The sequence below is a fragment of the Heptranchias perlo genome, unplaced genomic scaffold (assembly GCF_035084215.1).
Source record: "Heptranchias perlo isolate sHepPer1 unplaced genomic scaffold, sHepPer1.hap1 HAP1_SCAFFOLD_344, whole genome shotgun sequence".
Lineage (NCBI taxonomy): Eukaryota > Metazoa > Chordata > Chondrichthyes > Hexanchiformes > Hexanchidae > Heptranchias > Heptranchias perlo.
The window spans coordinates 249370-267390 of NW_027139356.1; the positions used below are offsets into that span (position 1 = coordinate 249370).

At 55.2% G+C, this 18021-nt stretch overlaps 1 protein-coding gene across 3 annotated transcripts in view; it reads right to left on the reverse strand.

Moving 5' to 3' along the window:
* LOC137311511 (extracellular matrix protein 2-like) overlaps nt 1-16976 on the reverse strand; it is a 119349-nt gene extending 102373 nt beyond the window's left edge. For all 3 annotated transcript variants that reach the window (XR_010960432.1, XM_067978664.1, XM_067978665.1), the window contains exons 1-4: nt 16590-16976; nt 10531-10725; nt 8703-10118; nt 1432-1547 (exon numbers count right to left, since the gene is read on the reverse strand). Coding sequence is in view for 2 of the 3 variants with exons in the window: in XM_067978664.1 (XP_067834765.1) it covers nt 1432-1547; nt 8703-10118; nt 10531-10725; nt 16590-16827 (1965 nt within the window). In the remaining variant the exon portion in view is untranslated. The remainder of the gene's footprint in view (nt 1-1431; nt 1548-8702; nt 10119-10530; nt 10726-16589) is intronic.
* Nucleotides 16977-18021: the final 1045 nt, after the last annotated feature.

Here is an 18021-nt window from a genome sequence, read left to right on the forward strand (position 1 = left end):
GAGTTGGCAGAGGGTTCGTTCTGTCGCAGTGCAGGTGGCTCCGCAGGGCTGGGTCGAGTTAAGAATGCTGCACGTGTCTCACTGCCACAACCATGCCTGATTTCAGCTGCCTCAACTCAGCTGCTAAGTTAAATTGTAATCATCCAGAACAAATTGGATCCAGGTGGGAAAGATAATCTCCCTCGGAGTCAAATCTGACCAGAATACTGAAAGGAAATGCATGCACAATGCTGTCATCGCTCGGCGAGAAAATTACGGGCACTCGACACCAACAAAGGAAGGCAGGGCAGAGGGAGGGCAACGATATTTTAGTGAAAGGGGAACGCGAGTCTAGTTATGTGTCAGCCATGGCTCAGTGGGCCCCCTCCTCTCCCCTCGGGGTCCGAATGTCCTGGCTTCGAGCCCCCACTGCAGAGCTGCAGCCCGTAATCCAGGGCGGAACACGCGCCCAGTGCAGTGCTGCGCTGTCGGAGTTGCCGTCTTTGCCATGAGAGGGTAAACGAGAGAGCCCGTCTGCCTGTTCAGCGTGGTCTCCACACCCCCCACCGCCCCGTTTCCCGAGACGAAAGCGATCCTTATTTTTTTTTCCCCCCCCCCCGTTGCCGTGGCGGGCCCTCGAGTTGGCTTCCGTTCCCCCCCCCCCGGCTAGGCCGCACCGGAGGTCTCAGTGACGCGGACGGCCCCAGAGCTGCTCCGTTGGAAGGAGCTTTCCAGACAGATTCAAGGTGCTTTTCTCTGCATGACGGAGGAGTAACTGGGATTGGAATAAGTACCTCCCGATAAAACCTTTCTGCCATTGCAACAATTCGCCACCCCAGCTTCAACTGGTGCAGCCCTCTTGTAAACAAGATGGCCGTTTCTGGGGTAGGGTGGGTAGGGGGGTGGGGGGCGGCCGTGATTTCGAAGTGTTCCTCCTCCGTCGCCGTAGCGACCGTACTCTTCCAGCGCAAAAGGGGTTTTCTGCTGGGGGGGGGGCGAAGATATTGAAGACAAGGTTTGTACCTGAGGGCCGGGGGGGGGGGGGCAGGAACAGGCCAAAGGGGCAAGAGGTGCGGACAAGGGAGAGGTTGAAATGCATTGTGGGATAGCGAAGTAAGGGAGGGTCAAATGGTCAGCGGCAGGGCTATTTCAATTGGCCGGTTAAGTGTCAGTTTGGCTCTGTCGGTCTCTTTCCCCCTTTCAAGTCAGAAAGTTGTGGGCTCGAGCCCCACTCCTGGATTGGAGCCGAGAATCGAGCACGCACGCCCAGGGACCGATCCCGTCTGAATTCCACGCCCCCCCCCCCTCCGCAACTTCCGCCTCTCCCTCCCCCGGCCCCGGCCCGGCCCCCACTTCCATCAGATCCGCCGCACTCTCCCCCCCGCCCCCCCGCCACGGTCCGTAACGCGCCCGATCGGCGCGGTCTCGGGGAGCACGGCCGCCGACACTCACTCGGAAAGCGTCCGGGTCCATCCCTCCGTCTCCCACCTTGTTCCGGCTCAGGTCCAGCCACTGGAGGTTGGGGAGGCCGGAGAAAGCGGAGGCCGAAATCGCGGTGATCTCGTTGTCTGCGGGAAACGGAAAGAAATGGTCAGCGCCAAACAGTTCCTCCGTGATTGGCCTTTGCCAGCTCGCGGGAGTTTATTTTTGCGGCCGATACTTGCACAGAGGAATGCAACAGGCCGTCATCCCTGACCTGAAACCATTGCTCCATCAGTTACCGAGACAACGTGGCAGGGTCAGATGTTAACTTTGGGAGGAAGCCATTTTGCTGACCTCACAGGGTTGACCTCTGATCTTTCACCTTAGGATTCTGCCACCCTGGGAGCTAATGGGGTCATGGGTTGTAACTCCTCCCCTCAGTAGCCTCTACACTGTCCCATCAAACACTCCCAGGGCAGGTACAGGGTTAGATACAGAGTAAAGCTCCCTCTACACTGTCCCATTAAACACTCCCAGGGCAGGTACAGGGTTAGAGACAGAGTAAAGCTCCCTCTACACTGTCCCATCAAATACTCCCAGGGCAGGTACAGGGTTAGATACAGAGTAAAGCTCCCTCTACACTGTCCCATCAAACACTCCCAGGGCAGGTACAGGGTTAGATACAGAGTAAAGCTCCCTCTACATTGTCCCATTAAACACTCCCAGGGCAGGCACAGGGTTAGATACAGAGTAAAGCTCCCTCTACACTGTCCCATCAAACACTCCCAGGGCAGGTACAGGGTTAGACACAGAGTAAAGCTCCCTCTACACTGTCCCATCAAACACTCCCAGGGCAGGTACAGGGTTAGATACAGAGTAAAGCTCCCTCTACACTGTCCCATCAAACACTCCCAGGGCAGGTACAGGGTTAGATACAGAGTGAAGCTCCCTCTACACTGTCCCATCAAACACTCCCGGGGCAGGTACAGGGTTAGATACAGAGTAAAGCTCCCTCTACACTGTCCCATCAAACACTCCCAGGGCAGGTACAGGGTTAGATACAGAGTGAAGCTCCCTCTACACTGTCCCATCAAACACTCCCAGGGCAGGTACAGCACGGGTTAGATACAGAGTAAAGCTCCCTCTACACTATCCCATCAAACACTCCCAGGGCAGGTACAGGGTTAGATACAGAGTAAAGCTCCCTCTACACTGTCCCATCAAACACTCCCAGGGCAGGTACAGGGTTAGATACAGAGTAAAGCTCCCTCTACACTGTCCCATCAAACACTCCCAGGGCAGGTACAGCACGGGTTAGATACAGAGTAAAGCTCCCTCTACACTATCCCATCAAACACTCCCAGGGCAGGTACAGGGTTAGATACAGAGTAAAGCTCCCTCTACACTGTCCCATCAAACACTCCCAGGGCAGGTACAGGGTTAGATACAGAGTAAAGCTCCCTCTACACTGTCCCGTCAAACACTCCCAGGGCAGGTACAGGGTTAGATACAGAGTAAAGCTCCCTCTACACTGTCCCATCAAACACTCCCAGGGCAGGTACAGGGTTAGATACAGAGTAAAGCTCCCTCTACACCGTCCCATCAAACACTCCCAGGGCAGGTACAGGGTTAGATACAGAGTAAAGCTCCCTCTACACTGTCCCATCAAACACTCCCAGGGCAGTTACAGGGTTAGATACAGAGTAAAGCTCCCTCTACACTGTCCCATCAAACACTCCCAGGGGCAGGTACAGGGTTAGATACAGAGTAAAGCTCCCTCTACACCGTCCCATCAAACACTCCCAGGGGCAGGTACAGGGTTAGATACAGAGTAAAGCTCCCTCTACACTGTCCCATCAAACACTCCCAGGGGCAGGTACAGGGTTAGATACAGAGTAAAGCTCCCTCTACACCGTCCCATCAAACACTCCCAGGGGCAGGTACAGGGTTAGATACAGAGTAAAGCTCCCTCTACACTGTCCCATCAAACACTCCCAGGGGCAGGTACAGGGTTAGATACAGAGTAAAGCTCCCTCTACACCGTCCCATCAAACACTCCCAGGGGCAGGTACAGGGTTAGATACAGAGTAAAGCTCCCTCTACACTGTCCCATCAAACACTCCCAGGGCAGGTACAGGGTTAGATACAGAGTAAAGCTCCCTCTACACTGTCCCATCAAACACTCCCAGGGCAGGTACAGGGTTAGATACAGAGTAAAGCTCCCTCTACACTGTCCCATCAAACACTCCCAGGGCAGGTACAGGGTTAGATACAGAGTAAAGCTCCCTCTACACTGTCCCATCAAACACTCCCAGGGGCAGGTACAGGGTTAGATACAGAGTAAAGCTCCCTCTACACTGTCCCATCAAACACTCCCAGGGCAGGTACAGGGTTAGATACAGAGTAAAGCTCCCTCTACACTGTCCCATCAAACACTCCCAGGGCAGTTACAGGGTTAGATACAGAGTAAAGCTCCCTCTACACTGTCCCATCAAACACTCCCAGGGCAGGGTGGGTGAGTAAAGCACAGAACACAGCCTGTGCATCTCTTCCTTATAATAAATTCACATAACACGTTCTCCTGCCAGAGTTTTGCGTCTACACAATCTCCCAGAGCCAGCACTGCTCTTAGTTGTTTCCTGACTAATAACAGATGGCGATTCTGCACAGTGTGAGGCAAGATCGAGGCCAACAAAATAAACCTACACCCCCCCCCGACCCTGTCCAACGGCCAGCGGAGAGACTAACTGACCCCCACCGTTTCCCCCCCCCACTTCACCACATCTCCTCCCTGCTTCTCCCCGCCCTCCATCTTATCAACTTTCTCTGTCCAGGCAACTCGTCGAGGCCGAGGGTCAGAGGTCGGGGGGGGCAGCGGGGGGGTAGGGGGGAGGGCGAGCCGTGAACGAGAACCGAAAATGTATCCTTCCGCCCCTCCCAACCCCTCGCTGGCCGTCCCCTCCCCCAGCAACGCCCCTGTCCAGTCCTGGGCCTGCTGGAGAAGAGGAAGCCCGTATTTGGGCAGTACGGGCCAGGGAGCAGCTGGTTCCAGATGTGCCGGCCTCCTTGTCGGCCGGGGTTGTCTCTTCGGCCTATCTGTTGGACGTGAGGTGGGAGCGGGAGCGATGGGGGAAGGGGGGGAGATGTTGTTTAGGGAGGGGAGAGGGGCCCCAGGCAACCAAAACGAGTGGTTTTAATGAGTAATGACTCATCTGGCCCAGAAAACGTTTCAGATCAGAGGCAGGCTAATACTCAATGGAATGAAGAGACCAAGAGGCCGACATTCCATTCCGTTTAGCTCTCCTGCTTTGCAGAGGACTTTATTTTTCTTTAATATAAATGCAAATCATCAAATCCGCAGGAGGAAATAATAAGCAGAGGCTCGCAGGGGAAGTATTGCAAAATTCTAACCCCCCGCCCCCCGCCGCCCGACAACAGGCCCTCGATTTCACCGAAATTCTCAACCCTGCCTCAGTGGGTCTCACTCTCTCCACCCCCCCCCGCCCGCCCTCGAGCCCCCACTCCAGAGCCCCCGTAATCCGGGCCCCGACACTCCCCCCCCACCGGTGCCGGTACCGAGGGAGCGCCGCGCTGTCGGAGGGGCCGTCTTTCAGATGAGGCGTTAGACCGAGGGCCCACCCCCCCCCCCCCCCAGCCCCGTCTGCCCCTCTCAGGTGGGCGTGAAAGATCCCACGGCCGCTACAGCAGAAGTTTGCGTTTATCCAGCGCCTTTAATGGAGTGAAACGTCCCCCAAGGCCCTTCCCAGGAGCGATTATCAAACAAAATCTGACACCGAGCCGCGTAAGGAGATATTAGGACAGGTGACCAAAAGCTTGGTCAAAGAGGGAGGTTTTCAGGAGCGTCTTAAAGGAGGAGAGAGAGAGGGAGGGAGAGGGTAGAGGGAGCTTTACTCTGTATCTAACCCTGTACCTGCCCTGGGAGTGTTTGACGGGACAGTGTAGAGGGAGCTTTACTCTGTATCTCACCCTGTACCTGCCCTGGGAGTGTTTGATGGGACAGTGCAGAGGGAGCTTTACTCTGTATCTCACCCTGTACCTGCCCTGGGAGTGTTTGACGGGACAGTGTAGAGGGAGCTTTACTCTGTATCTCACCCTGTACCTGCCCTGGGAGTGTTTGATGGGACAGTGTAGAGGGAGCTTTACTCTGTATCTAACCCTGTACCTGCCCTGGGAGTGTTTCACGGGACAGTGTAGAGGGAGCTTTACTCTGTATCTAACCCTGTACCTGCCCTGGGAGTGTTTGATGGGACAGTGTAGAGGGAGCTTTACTCTGTATCTAACCCTGTACCTGCCCTGGGAGTGTTTGACGGGACAGTGTAGAGGGAGCTTTACGCTGTATCTCACCCTGTACCTGCCCTGGGAGTGTTTGACGGGACAGTGTAGAGGGAGCTTTACTCTGTATCTAACCCTGTACCTGCCCTGGGAGTGTTTGACGGGACAGTGTAGAGGGAGCTTTACTCTGTATCTAACCCTGTACCTGCCCTGGGAGTGTTTGATGGGACAGTGTAGAGGGAGCTTTACTCTGTATCTAACCCTGTACCTGCCCTGGGAGTGTTTGACGGGACAGTGTAGAGGGAGCTTTACTCTGTATCTAACCCTGTACCTGCCCTGGGAGTGTTTGACGGGACAGTGTAGAGGGAGCTTTACTCTGTATCTAACCCTGTACCTGCCCTGGGAGTGTTTGATGGGACAGTGTAGAGGGAGCTTTACTCTGTATCTAACCCTGTACCTGCCCTGGGAGTGTTTGATGGGGACAGTGTAGAGGGAGCTTTACTCTGTATCTAACCCTGTACCTGCCCTGGGAGTGTTTGATGGGACAGTGTAGAGGGAGCTTTACTCTGTATCTAACCCTGTACCTGCCCTGGGAGTGTTTGATGGGACAGTGTAGAGGGAGCTTTACTCTGTATCTAACCCTGTACCTGCCCTGGGAGTGTTTGACGGGACAGTGTAGAGGGAGCTTTACTCTGTATCTAACCCTGTACCTGCCCTGGGAGTGTTTGATGGGACAGTGTAGAGGGAGCTTTACTCTGTATCTAACCCTGTACCTGCCCTGGGAGTGTTTGATGGGACAGCGTAGAGGGAGCTTTACTCTGTATCTAACCCTGTACCTGCCCTGGGAGTGTTTGATGGGACAGTGTAGAGGGAGCTTTACTCTGTATCTAACCCTGTACCTGCCCTGGGAGTGTTTGACGGGACAGTGTAGAGGGAGCTTTATTCTGTATCTAATCCTGTACCTGCCCTGGGAGTGTTTGATGGGACAGTGTAGAGGGAGCTTTACTCTGTATCTAACCCTGTACCTGCCCTGGGAGTGTTTGATGGGACAGTGTAGAGGGAGCTTTACTCTGTATCTAACCCTGTACCTGCCCTGGGAGTGTTTGATGGGGACAGTGTAGAGGGAGCTTTACTCTGTATCTAACCCTGTACCTGCCCTGGGAGTGTTTGATGGGACAGTGTAGAGGGAGCTTTACTCTGTATCTAACCCTGTACCTGCCCTGGGAGTGTTTGATGGGACAGTGTAGAGGGAGCTTTACTCTGTATCTAACCCTGTACCTGCCCTGGGAGTGTTTGATGGGACAGTGTAGAGGGAGCTTTACTCTGTATCTAACCCTGTACCTGCCCTGGGAGTGTTTGATGGGACAGCGTAGAGGGAGCTTTACTCTGTATCTAACCCTGTACCTGCCCTGGGAGTGTTTGATGGGACAGCGTAGAGGGAGCTTTACTCTGTATCTAACCCTGTACCTGCCCTGGGAGTGTTTGATGGGACAGCGTAGAGGGAGCTTTACTCTGTATCTAACCCTGTACCTGCCCTGGGAGTGTTTGATGGGACAGTGTAGAGGGAGCTTTACTCTGTATCTAACCCTGTACCTGCCCTGGGAGTGTTTGACGGGACAGTGTAGAGGGAGCTTTACTCTGTATCTAACCCTGTACCTGCCCTGGGAGTGTTTGATGGGGACAGTGTAGAGGGAGCTTTACTCTGTATCTAACCCTGTACCTGCCCTGGGAGTGTTTGATGGGACAGTGTAGAGGGAGCTTTACTCTGTATCTAACCCTGTACCTGCCCTGGGAGTGTTTGATGGGGACAGTGTAGAGGGAGCTTTACTCTGTATCTAACCCTGTACCTGCCCTGGGAGTGTTTGATGGGACAGTGTAGAGGGAGCTTTACTCTGTATCTAACCCTGTACCTGCCCTGGGAGTGTTTGATGGGACAGTGTAGAGGGAGCTTTACTCTGTATCTAACCCTGTACCTGCCCTGGGAGTGTTTGATGGGACAGTGTAGAGGGAGCTTTACTCTGTATCTAACCCTGTACCTGCCCTGGGAGTGTTTGATGGGACAGTGTAGAGGGAGCTTTACTCTGTATCTAACCCTGTACCTGCCCTGGGAGTGTTTGATGGGGACAGTGTAGAGGGAGCTTTACTCTGTATCTAACCCTGTACCTGCCCTGGGAGTGTTTGATGGGACAGTGTAGAGGGAGCTTTACTCTGTATCTAACCCTGTACCTGCCCTGGGAGTGTTTGATGGGACAGTAGAGGGAGCTTTACTCTGTATCTAACCCTGTACCTGCCCTGGGAGTGTTTGATGGGACAGTGTAGAGGGAGCTTTACTCTGTATCTAACCCTGTACCTGCCCTGGGAGTGTTTGATGGGACAGTGTAGAGGGAGCTTTACTCTGTATCTAACCCTGTACCTGCCCTGGGAGTGTTTGATGGGACAGTGTAGAGGGAGCTTTACTCTGTGCTGTTCGTCGGTGTGAAGGAAAAATAATCCTTGCCTTTGTTGCCGAGCTCTGCTCTTTCCCTATTTTCATACTTCACTCCTTCCCTGATTTCACCAGGGATGAGGGACTCCAGTTATGTGGAGAGACTGGAGAATCTGGGATTGTTCTCCTCAGAGCAGAGAAGGTTAAGGGGAGATTTGATCGAGGTGTTCAAAATCAGGAAGGGTTTTGATGGAGTAAATAAGGAGAAACTGTTTCCAGTGGGCAGGAGGGTCGGTAACCAGAGGACACGGATTTAAGATAATCGGGGAAAGAGCCAGAGGGGGAGATGAGGAATGTTTTTGACGCAGCGAGTTGTTCTGATCTGGAATTCGCTGCCTGAAAGGGCGGTGGGAGCAGATTCAATAATAACTTTCAAAAGGGGAATCGGTTAAATACTTGAAGGGGAAAAATTTACAGGGAAAGAGCAGCGGGGGAGCGTGGGACTGATTGGACAGCTCTTTCAAAGAGCCGGCACAGGCCCGATGGGCCGAAGGGCCCCCTCCTGTGCTGTGCGATTGATTACCTGCCAGGTAGAGAGTGTGTAAACCTGGGTCCATAAGTGCCGGGATCTCGGTCAGGTGGGCTGCGGGACAGGCGATCGCGGACTCTGCGAGGATGCAGCCCGCTGGGAGGGAGGGCATTTTGAATTCGCTCTCGGGGGGCGGCAGCAGCTCCTCGGGGAATGGGTCGGAGGCGGCCGTGGCATTGCCCGTCGTCTTGGCCGACCGAGCGTTCTCCTCGCCCTTTCCGGCGCCGGCGGGTTTCCTCGGCTGCCTTTCAGCCGCCCCTCTCCCCGCTGCCTCCTGTTTCTTGGGGACCGCTTCCTGTTTCTTGGGGACCGCTTCCTGTTTCTTGGGGACCGCTTCCTGTTTCTTGGGGACCGCTTCCTGTTTCTTGGGGACCGCTTCCTGTTTCTTGGGGACCGCTTCCTGTTTCTTGAGGCCCGCTTCCTGTTTCTTGGGGACCGCTTCCTGTTTTTTGAGGCCTGCTTCCTGTTTCTTGAAGCCCACATTCTGTTTCTTGGGGCCCACTTCCTGCTTCTTGGGGACGGCTTCCTCTTTCTTGGGGCCCACTTCTTGCTTCTTGAGGCCTGCTTCCTGTTTCTTGGGGTCCGCTTCCTGCTTCTTGAGGCCTGCTTCCTGTTTCTTGGGGCCCACTTCCTGCTTCTTAAGGCCTGCTTCCTGTTTCTTGGGGTCCACTTCCTGCTTCTTGAGGCCTGCTTCCTGCTTCTTGAGGCCTGCTTCCTGCTTCTTGAGGCCTGCTTCCTGCTTCTTGAGGCCTGCTTCCTCTTTCTTGGGGACGGCTTCCTCTTTCTTGGGGCCTGCTTCCTGCTTCTTGGGGCCTGCTTCCTGCTTCTTGGGGTCCGCTTCCTGCTTCTTGAGGCCTGCTTCCTGTTTCTTGAGGCCTGCTTCCTGCTTCTTGAGGCCTGCTTCCTCTTTCTTGGGGACGGCTTCCTCTTTCTTGAGGCCTGCTTCCTCTTTCTTGGGGACGGCTTCCTCTTTCTTGGGGCCTGCTTCCTGCTTCTTGGGGCCTGCTTCCTGCTTCTTGAGGCCTGCTTCCTGCTTCTTGAGGCCTGCTTCCTCTTTCTTGAGGCCTGCTTCCTCTTTCTTGGGGCCTGCTTCCTGCTTCTTGGGGACCAATTCCTGGGCTCCAGTGACCACTCCCTGATTCTGGAGACCCAGCTCTGGTTTCTTGTCCGAGTCTGGTTTCTGAACACGGAGCTCCCGTTTCTTTGTGCTTCTCTCCCGTTTCCCTCCCCGCTCCTGCTCGGCAGTCGCTTCCTTTTTGCCGGTCAGGCCCGCGGGTTCCTTCCCCTTCCCATCTTTGCTCTTCCGACTGTCCTTCCAACCTCTCTTCCCCTCCTTCCCGCCTGCCGGGAGCCGTCGCCATCTGCCTCCCAGCGCGGCCTCCACACCTCGGCTGACGAGAGCAGTGTCATCTAGACCGGAGGGAGTTAAGGAGAAAGTTAGGAAAACGGCGGTGGGACTTCGGTCTCTCGATAACGACGCCAACAACTTGCGTTAATATAGCGTCTTTGACTTTTTTTTTTGAAGCGTAGTCAATGTTGTAACGTCCCCAAGGCCCTTTACGGGAACGATTATCAGACAAAATTTGACACCGAGCCCCGTAAGGAGATATTAGGACAGGCGACCAAAAGCTCGGTCAAAGAGGGAGGTTTTAAGGAGCGTCTTAAAGGAGGAGAGAGAGAGGCGGAGAGGTTTAGGGAGGGAATTCCAGAGCTTAGGGCCCGGGCACGGCCGCCAATGGCGGAGCGATGGAAATCGGGGGGGGGGGATGCGCAAATGGGGAGAAGGCCGAGGCGAAGGAGATTAACATTTGGGCGCAATTACCTTGGATGCTGTCCGCCACACACACCGGGCAACACTGGCCAGGAGGTCTCCGTTTCCTCCGACACTTGGTAGCCGGGCACTCGATGTTCTCGCAGACTGCCTTCCCCTCCTCACAGGCGCAGACGGTGCAGGGTCTGGGGGACCAGACGGCCCCCTGGTACAACACCAGGCCGTTGACGACGCACTGGTCACTCGCTGAAAGAAAGAAAGAACTCGCCTGTCATCACCTCAGGACATCCCAAAGCGCTTCACAGCCAATTAAACCCTTCTTTCTTGGAGTGTAGTCACTGTTGTAATGTAGGAAACGCAGCAGCCAATTTGCGCACAGCAAGATCCCACAAACAGCGATGTGATAAATGACCAGATCGTCTGTTTTTTCAGTGATGTTGGTTGAGGGATAAATATCGGCCCCAGGACACCGGGGAGAACTCCCCTTCCCCCCTCCCCGCTCTCCTTCCAACAGTGGCCGTGGGATCTTTTATGCCCACCTGAGAGGGGCAGACGGGGCCTCGGTTTAACGTCTCAACCAAAGGACGCACCTCCGACACAGCAGCACTCCCTCAGTACTGGCACCGGGGGAGTGTGGCCTGGATTACGGGGCTCGAGTCTCTGGAGTGGGGGCTCGAACCCTCGATCTTCTGACTCCGAGACAAGAGGGAGACCCACTGAGGCAGGGCTGACATCTTTGGTTTCATTGCTTGCTGCCACCTCTATTACTCAAAAAGGAACTCATCTCTCTCAGATGCCAGCTCCTCCATCACCCCCACACACAGTCTGTCCCACTCTCAGATACCAGCTCCTCCATCACCCCCACACACAGTCTGTCCCACTCTCAGATACCAGCTCCTCCATCACCCCCACACACAGTCTGTCCCACTCTCAGATACCAGCTCCTCCATCACCCCCACACACAGTCTGTCCCACTCTCAGATACCAGCTCCTCCATCACCCCCACACACAGTCTGTCCCACTCTCAGATACCAGCTCCTCCATCACCCCCACACACAGTCTGTCCCACTCTCAGATACCAGCTCCTCCATCACCCCCACACACAGTCTGTCCCACTCTCAGATACCAGCTCCTCCATCACCCCCACACAGTCTGTCCCACTCTCAGATACCAGCTCCTCCATCACCCCCACAAACAGTCTGTCCCACTCTCAGATACCAGCTCCTCCATCACCCCCACACACAGTCTGTCCCACTCTCAGATACCAGCTCCTCCATCACCCACACACACAGTCTGTCCCACTCTCAGATACCAGCTCCTCCATCACCCCCACACACAGTCTGTCCCACTCTCAGATACCAGCTCCTCCATCACCCCCACACAGTCTGTCCCACTCTCAGATACCAGCTCCTCCATCACCCCCACACACAGTCTGTCCCACTCTCAGATACCAGCTCCTCCATCACCCCCACACAGTCTGTCCCACTCTCAGATACCAGCTCCTCCATCACCCCCACACACAGTCTGTCCCACTCTCAGATACCAGCTCCTCCATCACCCCCACACAGTCTGTCCCACTCTCAGATACCAGCTCCTCCATCACCCCCACACAGTCTGTCCCACTCTCAGATACCAGCTCCTCCATCACCCCCACACAGTCTGTCCCACTCTCAGATACCAGCTCCTCCATCACCCCCACACACAGTCTGTCCCACTCTCAGATACCAGCTCCTCCATCACCCCCACACACAGTCTGTCCCACTCTCAGATACCAGCTCCTCCATCACCCCCACACACAGTCTGTCCCACTCTCAGATACCAGCTCCTCCATCACCCCCACACACAGTCTGTCCCACTCTCAGATACCAGCTCCTCCATCACCCCCACACACAGTCTGTCCCACTCTCAGATACCAGCTCCTCCATCACCCCCACACACAGTCTGTCCCACTCTCAGATACCAGCTCCTCCATCACCCCCACACACAGTCTGTCCCACTCTCAGATACCAGCTCCTCCATCACCCCCACACACAGTCTGTCCCACTCTCAGATACCAGCTCCTCCATCACCCCCACACAGTCTGTCCCACTCTCAGATACCAGCTCCTCCATCACCCCCACACAGTCTGTCCCACTCTCAGATACCAGCTCCTCCATCACCCCCACACAGTCTGTCCCACTCTCAGATACCAGCTCCTCCATCACCCACACACAGTCTGTCCCACTCTCAGATACCAGCTCCTCCATCACCCCCACACACAGTCTGTCCCACTCTCAGATACCAGCTCCTCCATCACACCCACACACAGTCTGTCCCACTCTCAGATACCAGCTCCTCCATCACCCCCACACACAGTCTGTCCCACTCTCAGATACCAGCTCCTCCATCACCCCCACACAGTCTGTCCCACTCTCAGATACCAGCTCCTCCATCACCCCACACACAGTCTGTCCCACTCTCAGATACCAGCTCCTCCATCACCCCCACACACAGTCTGTCCCACTCTCAGATACCAGCTCCTCCATCACCCCGACACACAGTCTGTCCCACTCTCAGATACCAGCTCCTCCATCACCCCCACACAGTCTGTCCCACTCTCAGATACCAGCTCCTCCATCACCCCCACACACAGTCTGTCCCACTCTCAGATACCAGCTCCTCCATCACCCACACACACAGTCTGTCCCACTCTCAGATACCAGCTCCTCCATCACCCCCACACACAGTCTGTCCCACTCTCAGATACCAGCTCCTCCATCACCCCCACACAGTCTGTCCCACTCTCAGATACCAGCTCCTCCATCACCCCCACACACAGTCTGTCCCACTCTCAGATACCAGCTCCTCCATCACCCCCACACACAGTCTGTCCCACTCTCAGATACCAGCTCCTCCATCACCCCCACACACAGTCTGTCCCACTCTCAGATACCAGCTCCTCCATCACCCCCACACACAGTCTGTCCCACTCTCAGATACCAGCTCCTCCATCACCCCCACACAGTCTGTCCCACTCCCAGATACCAGCTCCTCCCTCACCCCCACACACAGTCTGTCCCACTCTCAGATACCAGCTCCTCCATCACCCCCACACACAGTCTGTCCCACTCTCAGATACCAGCTCCTCCATCACCCCCACACACAGTCTGTCCCACTCTCAGATACCAGCTCCTCCATCACCCCCACACACACAGTCTGTCCCACTCTCAGATACCAGCTCCTCCATCACCCCCACACACAGTCTGTCCCACTCTCAGATACCAGCTCCTCCATCACCCCCACACAGTCTGTCCCACTCTCAGATACCAGCTCCTCCATCACCCCCACACAGTCTGTCCCACTCTCAGATACCAGCTCCTCCATCACCCCCACACACAGTCTGTCCCACTCTCAGATACCAGCTCCTCCATCACCCCCACACACAGTCTGTCCCACTCTCAGATACCAGCTCCTCCATCACCCCCACACACAGTCTGTCCCACTCTCAGATACCAGCTCCTCCATCACCCCCACACACAGTCTGTCCCACTCTCAGATACCAGCTCCTCCATCACCCCCACACACAGTCTGTCCCACTCTCAGATACCAGCTCCTCCATCACCCCCACACAGTCTGTCCCACTCTCAGATACCAGCTCCTCCATCACCCCCACACACAGTCTGTCCCACTCTCAGATACCAGCTCCTCCATCACCTCCACACACAGTCTGTCCCACTCTCAGATACCAGCTCCTCCATCACCCCCACACAGTCTGTCCCACTCTCAGATACCAGCTCCTCCATCACCCCCACACACAGTCTGTCCCACTCTCAGATACCAGCTCCTCCATCACCCACACACAGTCTGTCCCACTCTCAGATACCAGCTCCTCCATTACCCCCACACACAGTCTGTCCCACTCTCAGATACCAGCTCCTCCATCACCCCCACACACAGTCTGTCCCACTCTCAGATACCAGCTCCTCCATCACCCCCACACACAGTCTGTCCCACTCTCAGATACCAGCTCCTCCATCACCCCCACACAGTCTGTCCCACTCTCAGATACCAGCTCCTCCATCACCCCCACACACAGTCTGTCCCACTCTCAGATACCAGCTCCTCCATCACCCCCACACACAGTCTGTCCCACTCTCAGATACCAGCTCCTCCATCACCCCCACACACAGTCTGTCCCACTCTCAGATACCAGCTCCTCCATCACCCCCACACACTGTCTGTCCCACTCTCAGATACCAGCTCCTCCATCACCCCCACACACAGTCTGTCCCACTCTCAGATACCAGCTCCTCCATCACCCCCACACACAGTCTGTCCCACTCTCAGATACCAGCTCCTCCATCACCCCCACACAGTCTGTCCCACTCTCAGATACCAGCTCCTCCATCACCCCCACACAGTCTGTCCCACTCTCCGATACCAGCTCCTCCATCACCCACACACAGTCTGTCCCACTCTTAGATACCAGCTCCTCCATCACCCCCACACACAGTCTGTCCCACTCTCAGATACCAGCTCCTCCATCACCCCCACACACAGTCTGTCCCACTCTCAGATACCAGCTCCTCCATCACCCCCACACACAGTCTGTCCCACTCTCAGATACCAGCTCCTCCATCACCCCCACACACAGTCTGTCCCACTCTCAGATACCAGCTCCTCCATCACCCCCACACACAGTCTGTCCCACTCTCAGATACCAGCTCCTCCATCACCCCCACACACAGTCTGTCCCACTCTCAGATACCAGCTCCTCCATCACCCCCACACACAGTCTGTCCCACTCTCAGATACCAGCTCCTCCATCACCCACACACACAGTCTGTCCCACTCTCAGATACCAGCTCCTCCATCACCCACACACACAGTCTGTCCCACTCTCAGATACCAGCTCCTCCATCACCCCCCCACACAGTCTGTCCCACTCTCAGATACCAGCTCCTCCATCACCCCCACACACAGTCTGTCCCACTCTCAGATACCAGCTCCTCCATCACCCCCACACAGTCTGTCCCACTCTCAGATACCAGCTCCTCCATCACCCCCACACACAGTCTGTCCCACTCTCAGATACCAGCTCCTCCATCACCCACACACACAGTCTGTCCCACTCTCAGATACCAGCTCCTCCATCACCCCCACACACAGTCTGTCCCACTCTCAGATACCAGCTCCTCCATCACCCCCACACACAGTCTGTCCCACTCTCAGATACCAGCTCCTCCATCACCCCCACACACAGTCTGTCCCACTCTCAGATACCAGCTCCTCCATCACCCCCACACACAGTCTGTCCCACTCTCAGATACCAGCTCCTCCATCACCCCCACACACAGTCTGTCCCACTCTCAGATACCAGCTCCTCCATCACCCCACACAGTCTGTCCCACTCTCAGATACCAGCTCCTCCATCACCCCCACACACAGTCTGTCCCACTCTCAGATACCAGCTCCTCCATCACCCCCACACACAGTCTGTCCTACTCTCAGATACCAGCTCCTCCATCACCCCCACACAGTCTGTCCCACTCTCAGATACCAGCTCCTCCATCACCCCCACACACAGTCTGTCCCATGTTCTGATACCAGCTCCTCCATCACCCCCACACACAGTCTGTCCCATGTTCTGATACCAGCTCCTCCATCACCCCCACACACAGTCTGTCCCATGTTCTGATACCAGCTCCTCCATTCACGCTTTCTCAGTTATTACTCTCTCTCTGTTACATCGCCATTCCCCGAAGTGTTGCAAAATTAGCTACCCAAGGACTTGACTTGTACAGGCAGGGACAGTCCTCCTTTGCACCAAACTCGACTTGAGTTGCAGCCAGCAGTATAACTCCAATCTGCCAATACCACATCGGTCCCTACGGACCTGGGAGCGGTATGAACTCCTTTTCAGGCGAAACGATGCTCGATCGAAGGGGAGAAAAGAGAATTCCACTGGCAGGTTCATAGGAACAAGAGGAGGCCATTCAGCCCCTCGAGCCTGTCCCGCCGTTCAATGAGATCGCGGCTGATCTCTACCTTAACTCCATCTTACCCGCCTGGGTCCCGTAACCCTTCACAAAAATTCGCAGAGGCTGAAAGGGAAAACAAAATGGACGTACCTTTGGCGGCTGGGGAGCTCGGGGTGGTTTTCGGGGCCTTGCGCGGTCTGCCGGGACCTCGGGTGGCTCCCTCCGCGACCCTCCAGGTCGGGCGGGGGACTGGGGGCCTCCCGGTGACCCTGGCGGGGGGCTGCCCCCTCCACATGACGAGGCGTTGCTGCGTGTTGTGTCGTCCGGTCCCGCGATTCGCCAGCGCGCACAGGCAGCCGACCAACACCGTCACCGGCCCCCACTTCATGCCCGCTGCTGCTTCTGTCGGGTCCTTTCGTCTCTTCGCAAGCTGCGGTACGGTGTCCAGTGAGCTGACTCACAACGCACGGCCAGTTTCTGAACCCGACAAAAAAACCCTCTCTCTCTCTCTCTACCTCTCTCTGTCTCTATCTCTCTTTATCTGTGTGGCTCTATCTTTCTGTTACTTTATCTGTCTCTCTCTCTGTCTTTCTCTCTCTGTCTCTCTCTCTCTCTATCTGCCTCTCTTCTCTGTCTGTCTACCTCTCTCTGTGTCTCTCTGTCACACTTTCTCTCTCTATGTGTAACTCTCTCTCTGTCTCTCTTTCTCTCTCTCTCTCTGTGTCTCTCTCTCTGCCTCTCTCTCTCTCTGCCTCTCTTCACTGCCTCTGGGTCTCTGTCTTTCTCTACCTCTCTCTCTCTCTCTACCTCTCTCTCAACCTCTCTCTTTACACCTCTCTCTCTACCTCTCTCTCCCTCTCTCTCTCTCTCTCTACCTCTCTCTCTCTACCTCTCTCTCTCTCTCTATCTCTACCTCTACCTCTCTCTCTCTCTCTCTACCTCTCTCTCAACCTCTCTCTCTACCTCTCTCTCTCTCTCTACCTCTCTCTCTCTATCTCTACCTCTACCTCTCTCTCTCTCTACCTGTCTCTCTACCTCTCTCTCTCTACCTCTCTCTCTCTCTCTCTACCTCTCTCTCTCTATCTCTACCTCTACCTCTCTCTCTCTCTCTACCTGTCTCTCTACCTCTCTCTCTCTACCTCTCTCTCTCTCTCTCTACCTCTCTCTCTCTCTCTCTATCTACCTCTCTCTCTCTCTCTACCTCTCTACCTCTACCTTTACCTCTCTCTGTCGCTCCTGCAATGTCCTCAAGGTTTCGCGATCCACGGTAACCCAGTATGGCTCCCTCAGGGGACAACCCTACTGCCAGTCTAATCCAATCTATTTCAACATATCTTCGCTTGGCCCTTCCTGGAGAAGGCAGCGAACGAAAAAAAAAAAGCACGCACAAGCAAACCTTCAAATTTTTTTTTAAAAACTTTCTGCAGGCCGAGATTTCGTTTCGTGTGGAAGGAAGGCGATTTTCGAAAACAAGTTTCTATTGAGTGCATTTAGGAGAGAGCTGGTGGACTAGTGGCTGGGTCACTTTAGGTATGTGCCAATGGCCCGTCCAGATCTGATTCAAGGCCTCAGCACTAGGCCC